This window comes from Ascaphus truei, chromosome 2, assembly GCF_040206685.1.
Source record: "Ascaphus truei isolate aAscTru1 chromosome 2, aAscTru1.hap1, whole genome shotgun sequence".
Lineage (NCBI taxonomy): Eukaryota > Metazoa > Chordata > Amphibia > Anura > Ascaphidae > Ascaphus > Ascaphus truei.
This window is the reverse complement of record NC_134484.1, coordinates 320,136,150-320,153,615: the sequence shown is the minus strand read 5'-3', so window position 1 is coordinate 320,153,615 and position 17,466 is coordinate 320,136,150. Positions and strand designations below refer to the sequence as shown.

Here is a 17,466-nt window from a genome sequence, read left to right as displayed (position 1 = left end):
AACCTTTGACCCTAAAACCCTTAACCCCTTACCCTAAAAACCTTAATACTTTACCCTAAAAAACTTAACCGATTAGCCTAAAAACCCAGACCTTAACCCCACTACCCTATAAAGCTAACATTAACGGCTAAAAGTCCCTTTTCAACATATACTATACTGTACACCGTCCGGCACTGAAAGACACTTTATAGCCCATGCACTTCAATAATGTTTTTCTTTTTTTGTGTTTACAATATATCCACTTGTAAAGTGCTTGAAGAAAACAGTTGAAGAACTAGATATAATATGATCCATGGTTCTTGTAATATTATTAGTTGTATGGTGTTTACAGATATACAGTATGATATGCATACATATCCTTTTATTTTATATAGTCTCAGATGATGTTACATTAAATGCTAGAGCAGGAGCAGATTTTGTAAAACAACTCACTGATTGTAAAGTCCAAAGTAAAAGAGGCATGTGTTGTTCAATGTGTCTTATTCTATTATGTCTAAGTACTTTTATTTACAGAGAGATTAAAGCAGATGTGCTGATCGCTATTTATTTTTGTATTTTATTATTTGATGCTCTGTTGAGGAGATTTAAGTGTTGTAAATATTAAGTGTCCTGGAGGTTATAATGAAGCTCTCCCCAGAACCCAGTGCATGATCTTTTAAGACTAAAAATATATATATATTTTTTAAAAGAGCAGGACACACTCAGATGGGCAAGACATAAATATTATACAAGTTTAACTTATATAGTCTTCTGTGGCAAATTGCCTTAGTTGTTTTTTTAATACCCATTTTGTTTTACAGAATGGGAACTGGGGAGTCCCCTGGAGCCAAGAACTGCTATTTTCAGTTTGGGAATTCCGTAGTCCCAGAGATACTTATCACTGAAGTAACCAGGTTTGAATCTCCCTCCAGGGGAAAAACAAATGGCTGCCAATTCTTTGGCCAATAGGAAGAGGCAACATTATTGGTTATGGCTTCTTATTGGACATCTATATAAATACCCTTTGAAAACCAGGAAGTAATACCGTTTACTTCAGCAGTAAGTATCTCGGAAAAAGGAGTCAAAAACAGCTCTTTAAATCAATATCATCTACCAAAGGATTTATCAAATCCAGGCCAGGAAGGGCCTGGACGGATCACACACAGTTGCTCCATAGATAGAGCCCCGGTGGGGAAAGGGTGAAGGCAGAGTGAGTGGGAGGGTGTGGGAGAGAGGAGGGGAGAACAAGAGAGAGGGGGGAACAGATACTGGAAAGCTATGAAAGGTTAATGATTTATGCAGTTATAAGCAGATGTATTGGTGTTCAATAATACTGTTATTCTGTCAAGTCTCATTTCTAGGATCAGTGGCCGTATTAACTTACATAGAGTCTAACACCTTGAAGGACGTACTGTAAAACAAAACTGTAATTTCTGACCCAGAAACACGAAACCTTTTATATTTTTGAAAGTTGGAAACTATGTGTTGTCATCAAGATAGGGTTTTTTGGTCACCATCTTAATACAGCTAATACTGTACTGTAATCAAAAATATGGATTTATTTGTCAATAATTTATTGGTCAGTGCTTTCTCAAGGAGTACCTTTGAGAAAGTACAGACAGGTGTGAAATGTGTAGGAGGTTTCCTGTGCTCTTTTTGGACTTGTTGCTTAGTATTTGACTGATAAATTCATGCTTCTACTGATCTAAGTTCTCCTCTTTCGATCGTGTTGCAGTGCAACCCCGTTGAGGATTTTCTATGTTGCCATAGATCAGATGTGGCTAGAGAAGTGAAAAGTATAAGGTTAAGTGAGGATAAGGATCTGTGAGCAGTGTTTCCATTTACTGGGAAATTTCCCAATTCCTATGAAATTTGACCCCTGGCCTGGATTACATGTCAAACACCAGGAAATAACAACAGAAAGGCCCAGCGCAACATACAAAATGACACAACATATAGTACAATACGTCAGTGCTTATCTGTTCATGAGTAAGGCTCATTTAATTAAACCCTTTGGCCAAAGAACTATAAGCCTACAGCAGGAAATGCCTGGAAATCCAGGGAAATTGGACCACTGGCCAGCAGCCGGTCAGATCAGAGGAAGGGCAGCAGGGCAGGCGACAGAGGGGGAGAGCTGGGACAAGTGTCCTGGGCCTTGTGGCTGCGGGGGCCAAGCGGCTGGTCAAAGCAGTTGGGCCTATCCTCTGGCCGGGCCAAACTTCTTTGCCCGACTGCCAGTCCTCTCGTTTCAGCCGGGCCTGGCTCTCCCCAGCTGTGGGCATCCCTCATTGACTGGCCCACACCGAGCTTCTGATGCTGGCGCACGTCTTCCCTCTCTGACATCGGTGCATGCCAGAAGCAAGCTAGGCTCAGCTTCCAGCGCACTCCAGCATGAGAGAGAGGCCCAGAGCGCGCTGGCATCAGAAGTTTGGAATTGGACAACCAGTGAGGAAGTCCCATAGATGGGAGAGCTGGGCACAGCAGTAATGAGAGGACCGGCAGCGTGGGAGAGCCGAGGCAGCAGAGGCCTGAGACCATTCCCAAAAGTAGGAAAATCTGTATTTATTTGGTGGGTTTTAAAAAAAAATAAACATATATGTATTTGGGGCTTAGTTTTTTTTTTTTTTTTAATACAGTATGTATTTGGGGCTGGGTGTTTTTTCTATATATGTATTTGGGGCTGGGTGTCTTTTTTCTATGTATTTTCTATGTATTTGTGGTTGGGTATATATATATATATATATATATATATATATATATATATATATATATACAGGGTAACCAGGGAAATCCAGGTAACAAAGAGACAGCACACCGCAATATAATGAAGTAAATAAAGTGTATTAACAACACACTCTGAGGACCGAAACATTGGCTGCCCTGTGTTGTTAATACACTTTATTTACTTTATTATATTGCGGTGTGCTGTTTCGTTGTTACCTGGATTTCCCTGTTTACCCTGTACATTTTTCTATTATATGGGACGAGCATCTGCCTTCATTTGAGAAACCGTGAGTGCAAACTATTTTTTCATTGACTATATATATATATCTATATATATATATATATATATATATATGTGTGTGTGTGTGTGTGTATTTGAGGCTGGGTGGTGTTTTTTTTATATGTATTTGGGGCTGGGTTGGGTTTTATATATGTATTTGGGACTGGGTGTTTTTTTTATATATATGTATTTTGGGATGGGTCGGGTTTTTTATATGTATTTGGGTCTGGGGGAATTTGTATGTATTTGGGTCTGGGGGATTTGTATGTAATTGGGGGGGGGCGGAATTTTTATGTATGTATTTGGGGGTAGTTTTTTTTAATGTATTTGGGGGGGTGAGAAGGTTTTTTTTGTATTCGGAGGGGTGGGATTTTTTGGTATGTATTTTGTGGAGGGGATTTTATGTGGAGGGGGAGGAGGGAATGAGTGTGATGAGGGGGGATTGAGTGAGAGTGGGGTAATTGATGGAGGGGGAAGAGTGAGAGGAGAGAGGGTGTGTAAAAGAGGAGGTGATGAAGAGAGGAGTAAAATGATACAGGGGAGATAAATACATGCAAGGCGGGGGCGGGGTGGATTGAGTGAGAGTGGGGTAACTAATGGAGGGGGAGAGTGAGAGAATAAAGGGGAGTGAGGACGAGAGGGAGTGAGATGGAGAGGAGAAAAATACATAGGAAGAGGAGGGGAAATAGAGGGGGCTCGTGAGGTGTGAAATGGGGGGGCTCACAAGACCACTGACACTGGGTGGGCCCAGTCATAACACTAGTCCTGGGCCCCGGGAAATCTGTCTGTGGCCCTGAAGGGCAGACTGCATGCGCATCCAGGCGTCTGGCATGCTTGGCTAAGGCAGGGAGTGAGTGAGAGGCAGCTCCACGTGGAGCCTGAAGGAAGGAGGATGATGCAGCAGCAGCTGTGAGACACTGACACTGAATATAACCTGACTATTGGTGCAATGCCAAGTCATCTCTGAAGCACGCAGCGCTTTGTGCAGTGCTAGTTCATTCTGGGGGCATAATTAGTCAATCCGCCACCAAATCAAAATGCCCCACAGCCACATTACTTGCTATTTTTGTTGATAAATTTTAAACTTTTTCTAATAAATGTTTAGCGTTCTTTACTTTGGTAACATATCAATCCTAAATAAACTGTGCAACTATAAGGGAACTCTGAGTAACAGACTTTGCAGTGTTACCTGTATATACTGATATATTGATTACTGTATATTTTCCTTGCACAATATTATCATTACAAAGGCAGATTGGTGTAAACCTATGATAAAATATTTGTACGTCGCCTGAGCTGAATGCTAAATGACACTGACAATGATATCGCTACTAACTTCAAGAATAAGGTATAAAAAAAATGAACAAACACGGATATAAAATAGGATAAATAGAAAAAAGCAATAACATTGATTTAGACTAGGAAGCAATTACAGTACCTGGTTCCTTACATATTATTTATGGACAGCTTTGAAAAACGAATCATTAGGGCCCCACCACTCATTTTAACATTAACCACTGAGGGCCATATTTACTAAGTGGTGCTAACCCATTAGACACATTCTACCACTGGAACACAGCCATTCAAGTGAAAAGTCTGTAAGGGGTCTACCTGCACTGCTTGGTAAATAAGTCCCTAATTATGGGTGCCTACTCCTAAATGAATGGGTTTCCAATGACCAACCTTGTAGGATAGCAAGAAAAATGCTGTACGGATGCATCCCATTGTGACACGGAAGGTGTTTCCATGTAGGTATGCAGGCATCTGGATGGGAGAGAACAAAATAAAATCAATGTTCAAATCATTTACCACAAGGAGTAGCTGTGTGATGCTTTTCCTGAGCAATCATTTTCATTTTGCCTTAGTTTTCTCTTAAATCAACTGTTTAATGAAAGAAAAAACCATATTGTGCGTCTGCTGCAACCCACAATATCTTACTTTGGAAAACAAAATATGGTAGCATATTGTAGGTGTGAGAATAAAGGTGTTGGGTACTAGCAAATGCTAATTATACTGTAAATGAGACAGAAGGTATCCAGCTTTATGACAGATGGTAAATCAGCTGCTAACCTTCAGGGAACACAGCTTCTCCAGCCATGACTTTCAAAATATATTATTTCAGAAATAATGTGTTCCTTTCTATGCTATGTACTACAGAGATCAAACTGGCCATGAGATCAGATTGCAGAATACATTGTTGATTAGGGAACTTTTAACCTGCAATGGTTAATAATTGGAAGCTGCCTGGAGAGAACACTTGAAATTATTTTCTTAAGGTGAACTTTGGAAAGTGATAGAGCAGTAAATTGTGTATACAAAAAAAAGGTTAGTTGTGTGTGTTTAATGAGGTATCTGAAAATTCTGTGGATACGTCAGTCACAAAGCAGGAACATCTAACACAAATAGTATATCTTTATAGGCTATTAAGTAATCCAGTTCAAATACGATCCAGCCCCTTTCCTTTGTCTTTGCATTTCAAATGTTCTCCTGAGAAATAATATCTCTATTTGTACAGGTATCTATACATATTACTGTACTGTATGTATGTAGTACATACATACACACACACACACATATATATATATATATATATATATATATATATATATATACACACACACAAAGATGTAACGCATGCCAATATTCCCGTAGCTAATACAACATATCCCAATATAACACAGAACATCAATATATAAAGAGAGATTTTTTGGGGGGGAGGGAATACAAGACAATTGGATTGAGTCACTGTTTTTAATTTCACAGCCTTTTTAACGATCAACAAGAAACTCTATATAGTTATTCTAAAATGATTAGTCATAGGTTTGGAATACTTGCTTGAAACACATAAATTATTTTTCTACCACATTCCTTAATTTAAAGCTTAATTATTGATTGCAATATAAATACATTATTTCTTTGCTTGGGATTCTGCACTTTTCCCCCCATAAAAAACACCACTCGTGCAGTATTCCATAAAGCAGCAAAGGTGTGCAAACAGGGGGGGGTGCGAGACTTACTGCGGGGGGTGCGGGGTTTACAGGGGCACCGCACACTTCCCGAAGGCACTTAAATTAAGTGCCGGGGGAACGCGAAGGCCTCTGTAAACCTTGGCTCTGGCGGCTTCTTACATGCGTCGCCATGGCAAATGACGCAGCAAGGTCATGTGACGTCACATTGCCACGGCAACGTTATGCCATGACGATGCCGCCAAAGCCAAGAGGGGGGGGGGGCGCGGAGAGAGAGGAACTGGTGGCAGGGGGGCGCAGGGAAAAAAGTTTGCGCTCCCCTGTCATAAGGGATAAAGAGATGAATGCAAATGTAATATTTAGCTGTTACCTGACATCAATGGCTTGGAGTCAACAAAGCACGATCCGCGGTATCGAGACCGAATCAGCGTCACCTGCCATTAAAGTGAATTACAGATATTGTCGATTTGGCCGCAACAGGGCGTGTCATGCTTTGACTCCCTGTCAATGTCTAATACCTTAGTAAAACTAAGAGGTATTTGTAATGAAAAAATACTATTCAAATATATAAACCTGGTACAAATGCCAGTGTCAGCTCTCCTTAGGACCTTAGGCAAATCACTTTGAACCATTTGTGATGCTATTCTATAAGACGCATTCTCACTTGAGATATTTTCCAGCGCCGGAAAATAGCACCACTTAGTAAATTTGGGCCTTTATCTTTTGTGGCTCAGGCACCAACATTAGATTTGTACGTTTTCAGCACTCTCCCTTCTGTTGTCGGTGGCTCTGTGTCAGAGAGTGTGTGTGTCAGTGTCAGATATACACACACAGACACAGACAGACAGACTGACAAGACAAACACACATTCCTTCTTCCCCACGCTGCCACATGATAGCTCCCATTAGTAGGATTGAGAGAGCGGGTGGGAGTCCTGTAGAGTTGCACCTCGCTTCTCACCCTTCTCGATCTCCACTACCCCCTGCCTGCCCCACTGCACACCCCACACCAGGTCCCCAGGTTCTCAGTTAAAGCAGCGAATCGTAACCACGTGCCCAATTATGCTTTGCACTTGTGCTACCAAAGCATGCAGGGGCCCACTGCTGCCAGTCGCAGAGGCAGGTCAGTTAGCACAGTGCACAGTTTAGATGTCAGATGTTACATTTTAGGCAACCAGGCACCAGCACATATCAATGGATGGGAACCTTTTAAATTAAACCAATATGAGAATGAATATTGGATGGAGCGCATTTGGAAGAAACAAGTCAATATTTCAAGGGAACCTTCCACTGTGCTTTAAGAGGAAAGTGTTCAACCTGTGTATTCTGCCTGTGCTCGCTTATAGAAGTGAAACTTAATTGAAAAGATAATTCTGAAGCTTAAGACAACTTAACAAAGTATGGGGTGAAATATGCTATGCGCCTTTCATGTTTTAGTCAGTAATTTGAGGAGCAGGTGTTGGAGTTTGATGTTGAAGTTTGGATATAAAAACATATTCTAAAGCTACTCCATAGGACACCTTCTGCAGGTGGAAGACACCTCATGGCCCATTCATTGAATGGGTTGTAAGGCGTCTTCCAGCTCTAGAAGGTGTCATTTGACATAGCACCACTTAATAAATATGGGCCTTAATATTTTGACTTTTTATTCCAATATTTATCTCATTATTTTTTTTTCCAACAAGAATCCCCGACAAATAAGATTGAGCATAACCTCCACTGATTACAGATCTGTTTCAAATTTAACATACTATAGAAACAAGTGTATTACACTTAAAAACAAATACAATTACTGTTTGTCAACGTACTTTGTAGGAGTTTGATAAATAGCTCTAATGTCTTTGGAGTGAATCACTAAGTGAGGCAATGCTAAGAACTGAGGGTTTTAGGTGGATATATACTTGGAACCAACAACAGTTTACTTCCTCTTAACAACAAAAATGCTTTGCAATGTGTCTTCGTTTGTTTCAGCAATGAAGTCAATAGATACTCACTGGGAAGTTAAGTACACTAAGGGACCTATTCACTAACCTACGATAAGTGGCTTAATGCACAGTAAATGCCCTTATTGCGCTATACTGCCTGCTTTGCTCTTCACTAAACAGTGATAACAGTGCAGTATCGGCTTTTTAACGACCTTTAAAACTCTGAGGAAAAAAATTCATCCGACAAGCCAAAAGAAGACCAAAATCACTCATTTTGACCGTAACTGCTATTCACTAAACAGTGATAAGCATATCGAACTTTAAAATCTTGCAATATTTTGGCGCTAAAGATCTTGCAAGATGCATAAAAGCCTTTTATTTTTACTGCACAGGATTGAAACCGGAGGCTGGTAGGGACGTAGGGACATAGATAGAGATCTCTCTCTCTCTCCCTAATCAAACTTAGACCACATAAAAGGGGAGCCAGGACAAGAGGATACGCATCTATAGATGAATCAAAGTCTGCTTCTGCAAAGTTGATGGTACTGGATAAAGCAGTCTCCTCTGTGACCCCCGTTATAGGCTCCAGATAGCGTTTCTGCTAAGGGTTCTCACTCTGTACATCTGTGCTGGCAGTGATTTGTGACGCATGTGTGATCTGGTGGCTAATCAGCTGTGATCTCCGTTACTATACTATGAGCCTTTGAGAAAGTCTCCTGGTGGGACGAAACGTGTCAGGACGTCACAAGGAAGCAGCGTCATTCCGTCATCATATTGGGACCGGAACTGGCTGGACCGCGTCCCTGCTGCTATAGCCTTACAGTACGTGGTGCACATTGCATTCAGCCTGTCTCTTAGGGCTCAGAGACAGGAGAGTCATTCTGTTTACCATTGCCAGCTCAGCCAATAATATCCCCGGACAGGTGGCTGATTATTTTCCTGCACCACAAGTATTCACTTGGAGGAATCGTTTGGAGGACCCTTCCAGCTGGTGGTGACTTTTAAAGTTCACAAAATGCTCTTTAATATGCTATGTTTGTGAGTGAGCCCTTTTCCTTCCCCTTCCCTCATTTTATACATTAAATGTGTAACAATATTACAATATGGGCCGTGCGCTTTCTTCTTTTTACACACACATACATACATACATACATACATACATACATACATACATACATACATACATATATATATATATATATATATATATATATATATATATATAATAAAAAGATCACTTGTCAGCGCATTCACATGTCTTAGGCAGGTCTGCAACCCTGCCTTTCACCATAATCCCCAGCATACAGTGCTTCAACTTTATATATATATATATATCTCAAAGGGCTAGGCACACCATAAATATGCAAAAAAAAAATTATTGGCCCAACATTTCAGCTACCCTCTGGAGCTTTTATCAAGAGCTCAAGAGGGTAGTTTAAACATTGGGCCAATAAAAGACACATTTGCATATTTATGGTGTGCCCATCCCTTTGTTATTTTTGTACAGTATCTCACGGGTGAGCAAACTTTTTATGCCGAGCCCCCCTTTTCATCCATGAAATTTATCGGGCCCACCCTGCCTGATGCCATCAAAATCACATGAAAAGGAGTATCACATCACACATGTAAGGAGTTGACTAAGTTAGTAAGTTAGTAGAATAGGCCCCTAGTCTTCATATATAATTGTATATTAATCAATACGATTCAATAAGACAAACTGTTTAAATATATACTGTAGCTTTGTTAAAGCTGATAGCAATTATTTACTTTCTACTTCGAGATTTTGGAAAATGTGCATCAAGTGTGTTGTGAGGATCGGCCTTCGGCCCCACCTCCGTGACGCGACCCGTGATGAGACGGGTGATGAGTGCCATGCTACCAGGCGGGGGGACAACGCACGGACCACTCTCAAACTCCGCCCCCATGATGTCATGGTTGATGCACACCGCACACAAGCTACACATAGGCACCACATTGCCATGGGTACATGAGAGGTTAATTTAATCTCCACTTATTCTTCACCTGAACTTCTCCCCGCCGCTGCCTATCAGTGAACTGAATATGTCTAAGCGGCGGGTTTCATTAGCTGCCTGTTCCTTAAAAACAAAAAACAAAACTGTGCGCTACTACCTAACTACCTATAAAGTTTAAATGTATAAATATATACAGTGCAGTGACTATACCATCAATTTAGTGATAAAAAATTTATAAAAAATTAAACCACAACTCCCACAGTGAGATAATTATACATTAAATAATAAGTGCCACATAACCGTGTTGGGGATAATGGCGTCTGCAGCTGTAAACGCAGGGGTGGCTCAGCACCCCACACACACTAAGAGAATGGAAACAAAAGAAAACAGCGCACAACGCCAAATAGTGAAGCAAATTCAACAATATATATATATATATTGTTGAATTTGCTTCACTATTTGGTGTTGTGCGCTGTTTTCTTTTGTTTCTGTTCCTTAAATGCTCAGCCAGCCCTGCTGCAAACTGGCTGAGCATAAACTCCGGTTTGTGTAACTAGTGTTTGCCTCAAACACCCTTCTGCCCTGCTATTGCCTTGTCTGACCTTGTCTTGCTTCTCTTGCTCCTGTTTGACCTCGGCTTGTACCTGGACCTCTGCCTTCTCTGACCCCTGGACACAGCTTGCATTTGGACTTCTACCTTCTATATTCCTGGACCCCGGCACTACTCTACGACTATCTGATCTCTCCTACCCTTGACCACGGCAAGTACAACAACCATTCTGTCTTCTCCTACCCTGACCCAGCTACACGACCTTCACTCTGCACTCCGGACTTGGTTGCTTTGTTGCTTGGTGCTTGGTTACTAACATCCCCACCTCAGCCTCGTGGTTCTGTCCTGTTTGTGGTGAGCACCCGTTACATGTGTCAACCTAATGAGATGATTCAGGTTAAGATTGCATAGTATACATAGCTGTTTAATAAGCAATTGTAAAGTCAGTGAACTGAACCCTCAATTGTTTTAACTCTGAAGCTTTAAAGGGACATTGTTGAAAAGTTAAAACTAAGTACATACAGTTCAATATAATTTACATTTTGATTATATTACCATAGCTCTTACCTTATATGTCTATAGCATCCAAAGGGAAATGTAATACTTAAGCTCTTTAAAATACCACAAATAATTTTGACAAACGATACTCCTTCCTGAAAGTCAGTGTAGGAAAACATTAAGATGATGAATGCTTGTAATTCCACTCTTGGTTTAGGTAGGGAACAGCACAATATAAATCATAGGTATTGACTACACAAGTTAAATATAAATAGACTATTTATTACAACTGTTGTACTTCATGGTGATTCTCCAAATAGGGCAATATGGGGTTTTTAATAGATTACATACAGTAGCATACTTTGAAGGATGGAACTGTTTTCCAGAGAATGTTTTGCTGGAAAATGACAGTGCATTGCAGGAACGTGTTCTAGCATACAAATCAAAACATGCAAGGTGACAGTTATCCCTTCCACCATGCACACTAGAAAATAATACTGTAGTTAGCTTAATTTCTATAACACATATCCTTTAATAAGATGAGTTAAAGGAAAGAAATAGGGCACAGCAACAAGAACGAGGAGGGCTAAGATTTGACGTTCATATAAAAAAATATATATACAGTATTTATTGATTAAGCCATTAAAACCTTGTATTTTTGTGCCTTGTTTTAATGACTTAATCAATATATATAAAAAAAATTTAGATGAACTCCACACATTCGCCCTCCCCGTTCTTGCTGCAGTGCACTGTTTGTTTTTACTCCTCTCGTGGATCTTTTGCCTCGGTCAGCATGCAGGGTCATTGCTTTTAAATCGAACATTCTTTGGCAGGATTACTTTATGTGTCAGTATCATTTTAAATTAAGAAGGCTTTCTACAAGTCCACACGTTGAATATCGGAACTGAGACCAGGAGGAGCTGTGGTTGCTCCTAGGAGCAGAGGCAGCCCCTTCTTCATTGTGTTTCCTCAACGAGTTGTGCATGGACTATCTACAGGCTGGCAAATGTAAATTTAAATTGCGCTTGTGTGAGCATACGTACTAACCTGAAATATTCCCATCTGCTGTGACAGCATACAAAAAAATAATCCTTTCTTCTTCAATGGAGCACAGAAAATGACTGCTAGGCATACAGATATGAGTGGCATGTATTTAATAAATTCTGTGCTCTAAAAAAAGGAGAAAGTGCGCTAAAATCACCCGCCAAGTTCAACTTGCTGTAAACCTTAAAAATTATGTTAATAGTATTAGCGCAGAATTAAGTTGCTATGTATCAACCCCAGTTTTCACAGTATGTCTATTACAAATAATATGACACTATTCATATATATTTTTTCCCAAACACTAGTTACAAATACAAAATATACACATAATTCTGTCTTCGTTTAAATTGTAGCAATCAGGTACTTTACTCAACATTAAGCGATGTGACAACAATGATTTAAAACAACAAATAGTGCATCATACAGAATGTATGAAGTCTTCACACATAGGATGCACATTTTATGAAGGTTGGTAATACTTTTTTAACACTATAATTATGATACAGAATTTGGCAAAAAATATATGATCTTAGTACATGGGTCGAAAAGCCTCTCACATGACAACTGGATTGCTCTAAAGCAAGACTAGCCAATTCCAGTCCTCAAGAGCTACCAATAGGTCAGGTTTTCAGGATATCCCTGCATCAGCACAGGTGGCTCGATCAGTGTCTCAGGTTGATTAATGTAAACAAATGCACCTTATGTTTCGATATTGTATTGTATCCTACGGTAGTAATGCTTCCATAATGTGCTAGGGCAGGAGTGGCCAACTCCAGTCCTCAAGAGCTACCAACAGTCAGGTTTTCAGGATATCCCTGCTTCAGCACAGGTGGCTCAATAATGACGTTGACTGAGTCACTGGAGCTTCATACCCCTGCTCTAAACAAACTAAATGTAATGAACTGATGTTTAAAAACTCTCCGGCTTCACTGTCTAAGCTACTGTATGTGCTAGCACTTACACTATGATGTCATCTAAAACCTGAGGCATTTTGCTCCCTGCTGGAGCTTCATCGGGAGTGGAGTGTTTACTTACAAGGAGGTACAGTATATATATTTACTGTATACAGTATATATATACATATACCCATCTAGGAGATTAATTAGCAACCACAGGTTAACGCCTTCATTGTTTTTCCCTTCTGTTGTCTAGGAGACTAATAAGTAGTCACATAGTAACCCCTTGATTACTGTATATCACAGACATGCTAGCTCTCTAGATAGTCATATGTGTGGACTAATTTTTCATAGCAGACATAAACCCCCCACAGTATTTATCATTCTTTATTTATTAGGCGGTATATCAAATAGCACTTAAGTTATGAAGAAGATTATGAATTTGGAGTTTCACAAAACATTATCTTCATAAACACGTGCAAAGTAACTGAATCAAAATTGTTAGGGAGATCGTTGTATAGCTTGCGCCTTTAAGAACAATGGTAACGTGTTCTAACTCCTTAACACACGTGCTATTAACTGTGTTAATACTTGTGTTATTCTATGTTAACGGACGACACTGAGGCAGTTCCTGTCCCTGCATGGCTACTTCAACCTTACAACCAGGATCCTATCAATGGGAAGTGCATTTGGGAGGCGACTGGCATTTGCAATGACAGAGGTAAAATCACTTTATCAGGGTATCAAAGAAAGTCAAGGGGTACCTGCAACTGTGGGATACATTCCTATGGTGATACAATTGTTGTACAGTGGCTTTGCAAGGTGTAGTGGAGAGTGGGCATATAGAGCTCTTTATGGATGGGGCTGGACCCATGGGTTTTGGGGCATTGCTTAAGGGACAATGATGCGCAGAGCGAGTGGGGGCAGTAGGAAATGTATGGGGAACTTAAGGTTCTTAGAGCTCTTTCCGCAGGTGGCAGTGGTAGAGCTATGGGGGATGGAGCTGGTTAAAAGGGAGGTTATCTTTCGGAGGGACAACATGGATGTGGTGGTGACCGTGAACAGGGTATCTACCTCATCTCTGGTGGTGGTCCGGTTGCTCAGGTTGCTGATCCTAAAGTGCCAGGATCATAAAACATAGTTTGTAAAGGCACGTTCCGGGATTGGAGAACAAGATAGCAGATCCGTTTCACGATTTGTGACATTCCTGGAGTTGGTCCCAGTGAGCGGCTATGATGGGGGAGTCCTGCCCGTGGAGGCTGCGGCAGGAAGCAGTATGAGAGTGATAGAGCTGGTGAGGACTTCGATAGTCCCGGGTACGTGGTCAGCTTACACCAGGGATTGGGAGGAATGGCGTTTAAGTAAAGAACAGATGATAGACGACTCAACGATAGAGGCAGCCAAGGATTTCATGACATGCAGGATAGTGGCAGATTGGAAAAGAGCAGCTATATCTAAGGACAATAGGGACCCAGCTTTGGCAGCAACGCTGGAAATATAGTAGGGGCAACACGCAAAGCATGTTTTTTCTAAATAGAAAGCACAATTGCCAATGCCGCATTTTTCCTGGCCTTGTTTGGGTACAGTGCACATTAGTGAGATAGTAAGCATCTCAAAGAAAGTGGAGGAGGGGTTGAAAAGAGAGACAATAGATTGGGATGCTGGTTTGGTGCGGTTTAGGATCAGGAGGTCAAAAACGGACCAGGCAAGAAAAGCGAAATGGGTTCACCTAGAGTGGATAGTGGGCAGGGTGATCTGTCTGGTAAGGCAAGTGGGGGAGTATGGGCAGTGAAGACCCCATGATGGTGCCCAGTCCTTTATCATACATGAGGATGGGACTGCAGTGTCCCATTTTCAGTCTGCATGGGATCTGAAGAAATAGGCAGAGCTAGGGTTTTGGGGACTTGATAATCAAGTTCCATTCTTTCAGAGTTTGGCGGCATATGAAGCCGTGAGGTTAGGCCTAGGGGAGGCATCTATAAAAGAGTTGAGCAGGTGATCATTGAGGGCATTTTTAAGGGTTATGTTAGACCCTGTACAAACTGTTTAAAGAGAGCAGTGGTTGATTTTTTATCAGGTCAAGTCCCGCTTGAAGTCTGGCTGTGCGGGGATTCATATATTCACTGGGCAGGGAAGTGAGCTGAGCGCATGCCAAGAGGAAGGTATTTGGGGATAAGGGCAGACTTTGCCAGGATGTCATGGGTTGGCAGTAGGGGCATGTGTTGGGATCATCTGCTTCCCGAGTTATTGCATAGGGAGAGGGGTTGTGTCCCTCCTGATATAATTTTGCTGCATATAGGGGGGACGATTTGGCAGCGGTCCAACAAATGAGGAACATGCAGAGGGACATAGTGCAGTTGGTGTCACAATTTACACCTATGATGGTTGGAGGTTTCTTCTAGGTGCGCTGGTGTGCGGCTAAAAATGATGCAGCAGTGGGCAGATCAAGGAAGAAATTGAATAAGGTGCTGATTTAGGGGGGTGGCAATAAGGCATGAGGACGTGGAAGGGGGGCTGAAAGGCCTGTTTAAGGAGTTCCCCTATCTTATATAGGGAAAAATATCCTGATTTTAGCGTGATTTTTGCATGGCAAGGTAAGCTGGAAAAGGCAGTGAGGCTAATGTCGACTCACAAGGCAATTTTAAGGCTCGTTAAATTAACCTGTTAGTGATGGGGATAATGTTTATTCTGGGGGGAGGTATGCAGTCAGTTTTTGGTCCTGGTGGGAGGTCTCAGACCTCATTAATGGCTAGTTGGGAAAGGCAGTACTATTCCAGGCTGTTGCGGACGGAATGGTGATAACATTCCATATGGGGGCTCTATGCCATTCTGGATAAGGTCCTGAATGGCTAGATAAGCATGAGCTGAGGGAATCCCAAGAGCTCCGGTAGATGTGGGTGGACCAATCTGACTGGATCCTTAATCGGGGATAAATATTATATTCATATTGTTGTTATAAATAAAGCTGTGGCCGTTAATTTCTCCCAATAAGTTTTATACTGTATTTATTGGGAATAGGAGAGGGGTCCAGCTTGAGGCATGGGTAAGTTAAGAAAGCCCTGGACCTGTAAGGGGAGGGATGGCATAACTTAAGACTGAGGGGCCCCTCCCCAAGGAGACATGATGTCAGGCCAGGGGTGGTGGTAATAAAGGGTACTTAAGGTAGGGGGAGGGATCCTACCATTTTCTTATTTCTAGGATCTATTAAAAAAATGTTCCACCCACCTGCCCTGTCTTTAGGCAGGAAGGATGGCAGATTTGGGAAGAAGCATCAGGATTCTGCCCCGTATTCTTCGTAGATTGGGAATGTTTTGGCTGGAGTAATATTACTCTAGCAGGGGGGATGCTCAGTCAGTATTGGCACCTGGAGGTAGTAAATATTTGGGGAAGGCTGTACCATTAGAGGCTGTAGCAGCTGGAACGGTGCTGACATTCCCAATGTGGGCTCTGTGCCATTCACACTAAGTTACTGAATGGCTAGATGAGCACGAGCTGAGGGTATCCCTCGAGCTCCGGTAGATGTGGACGGAGCAATCTGGCTGAGTCCTTAGTTCTGGATAAATATTATATTTAGAAATAAAGCTGTGACCTATCATTTGTCCCAAGAATTTGTATGGTGTGTTTATTGGGAGTAGGCGTAGAGCCCATCTTAAGGCATGGGTAAATCATGATTTGCTACATTTTTCTCTTACACATGATACACACACACACAATACATTACCAGCGGTGAGGTGGTAAGAAGGCAACAGTACTCAGCAGGTATCAAAAGTAGTAATTTTATTGAGAATACTTGCACATAGAACCAACATTTTGGTTCCTCAAATGGGGCCCACCCCTGAGGACGGTCCCATTTTGGGCGGCGGTTCTGCAGGTGTGCAGTGACAGTGAGTTTGATCAGAGGTTCCTATCCTGTATGCTTTACAGCATTGACACCTAAAAATATCTTTATATGAATCCTTCATCCTTTATCCTTTATCTTGTATTGTCTACCACACATTTATTTTAATAAATATATGCTCTTCTACATCATTGAAGCTAATGCACTACAGGGTGAGCTTATTTATTTTCCTTTTCAGATAGATAGATAGATAGATAGATAAATAGATAGATACAGTAGCGACAAAGCCTATTCTAACACGGCTGGAGCGCAATCCGCGTGAAGACGCGGGTTTGTCATTTTTTTTTGCAGCGTGCCGCGCGTCCCCGAAGGGAGCCCTGGTTAAGGGAGATGTGGGGATGGCGGTGGGGGGCCCGGGGGACCCGGTGGACCCGGAGAAGCAGTGGGGAGAGGCATCGATCGGAGGACCGATCTGAGAGGCTCCGGCTGGCACGCGGGAAAATACGGCGCCTGCCCGGAATCTGCCGCGGGACAAACCGGGTAAATGTTAGAATAAGCGAGGTCGCTGCTGTAGATAGAAACTGCGACTATTCTAACACAAACCAGTGGCAATCGCCAAAAAGACCCAGGTACATGCTGGATACATGCCTTAAACTTGCCTTAAACTAGACCCAGCATTTCTATATATAGAGGACATAGGATGCTATGAGTCAGGGTGTTAACCCCTCTGGAGCAACGGTGAGACCAGATAATAAAGAGTATATAGATGTTCACACATGAGTGGCCAAAAGGAT

At 41.7% G+C, this 17,466-nt stretch overlaps 1 protein-coding gene across 3 annotated transcripts in view; it reads right to left on the bottom strand.

Annotated features, from left to right (window-relative positions):
• ITPRID1 (ITPR interacting domain containing 1) overlaps positions 1 to 17,466 on the bottom strand; it is a 220,354-nt gene that overhangs the window by 94,686 nt on the left and 108,202 nt on the right. For all 3 annotated transcript variants that reach the window (XM_075586548.1, XM_075586547.1, XM_075586549.1), the window contains one exon: positions 4,667 to 4,747. In XM_075586548.1, the coding sequence (XP_075442663.1) occupies positions 4,667 to 4,747 (81 nt within the window). The remainder of the gene's footprint in view (positions 1 to 4,666; positions 4,748 to 17,466) is intronic.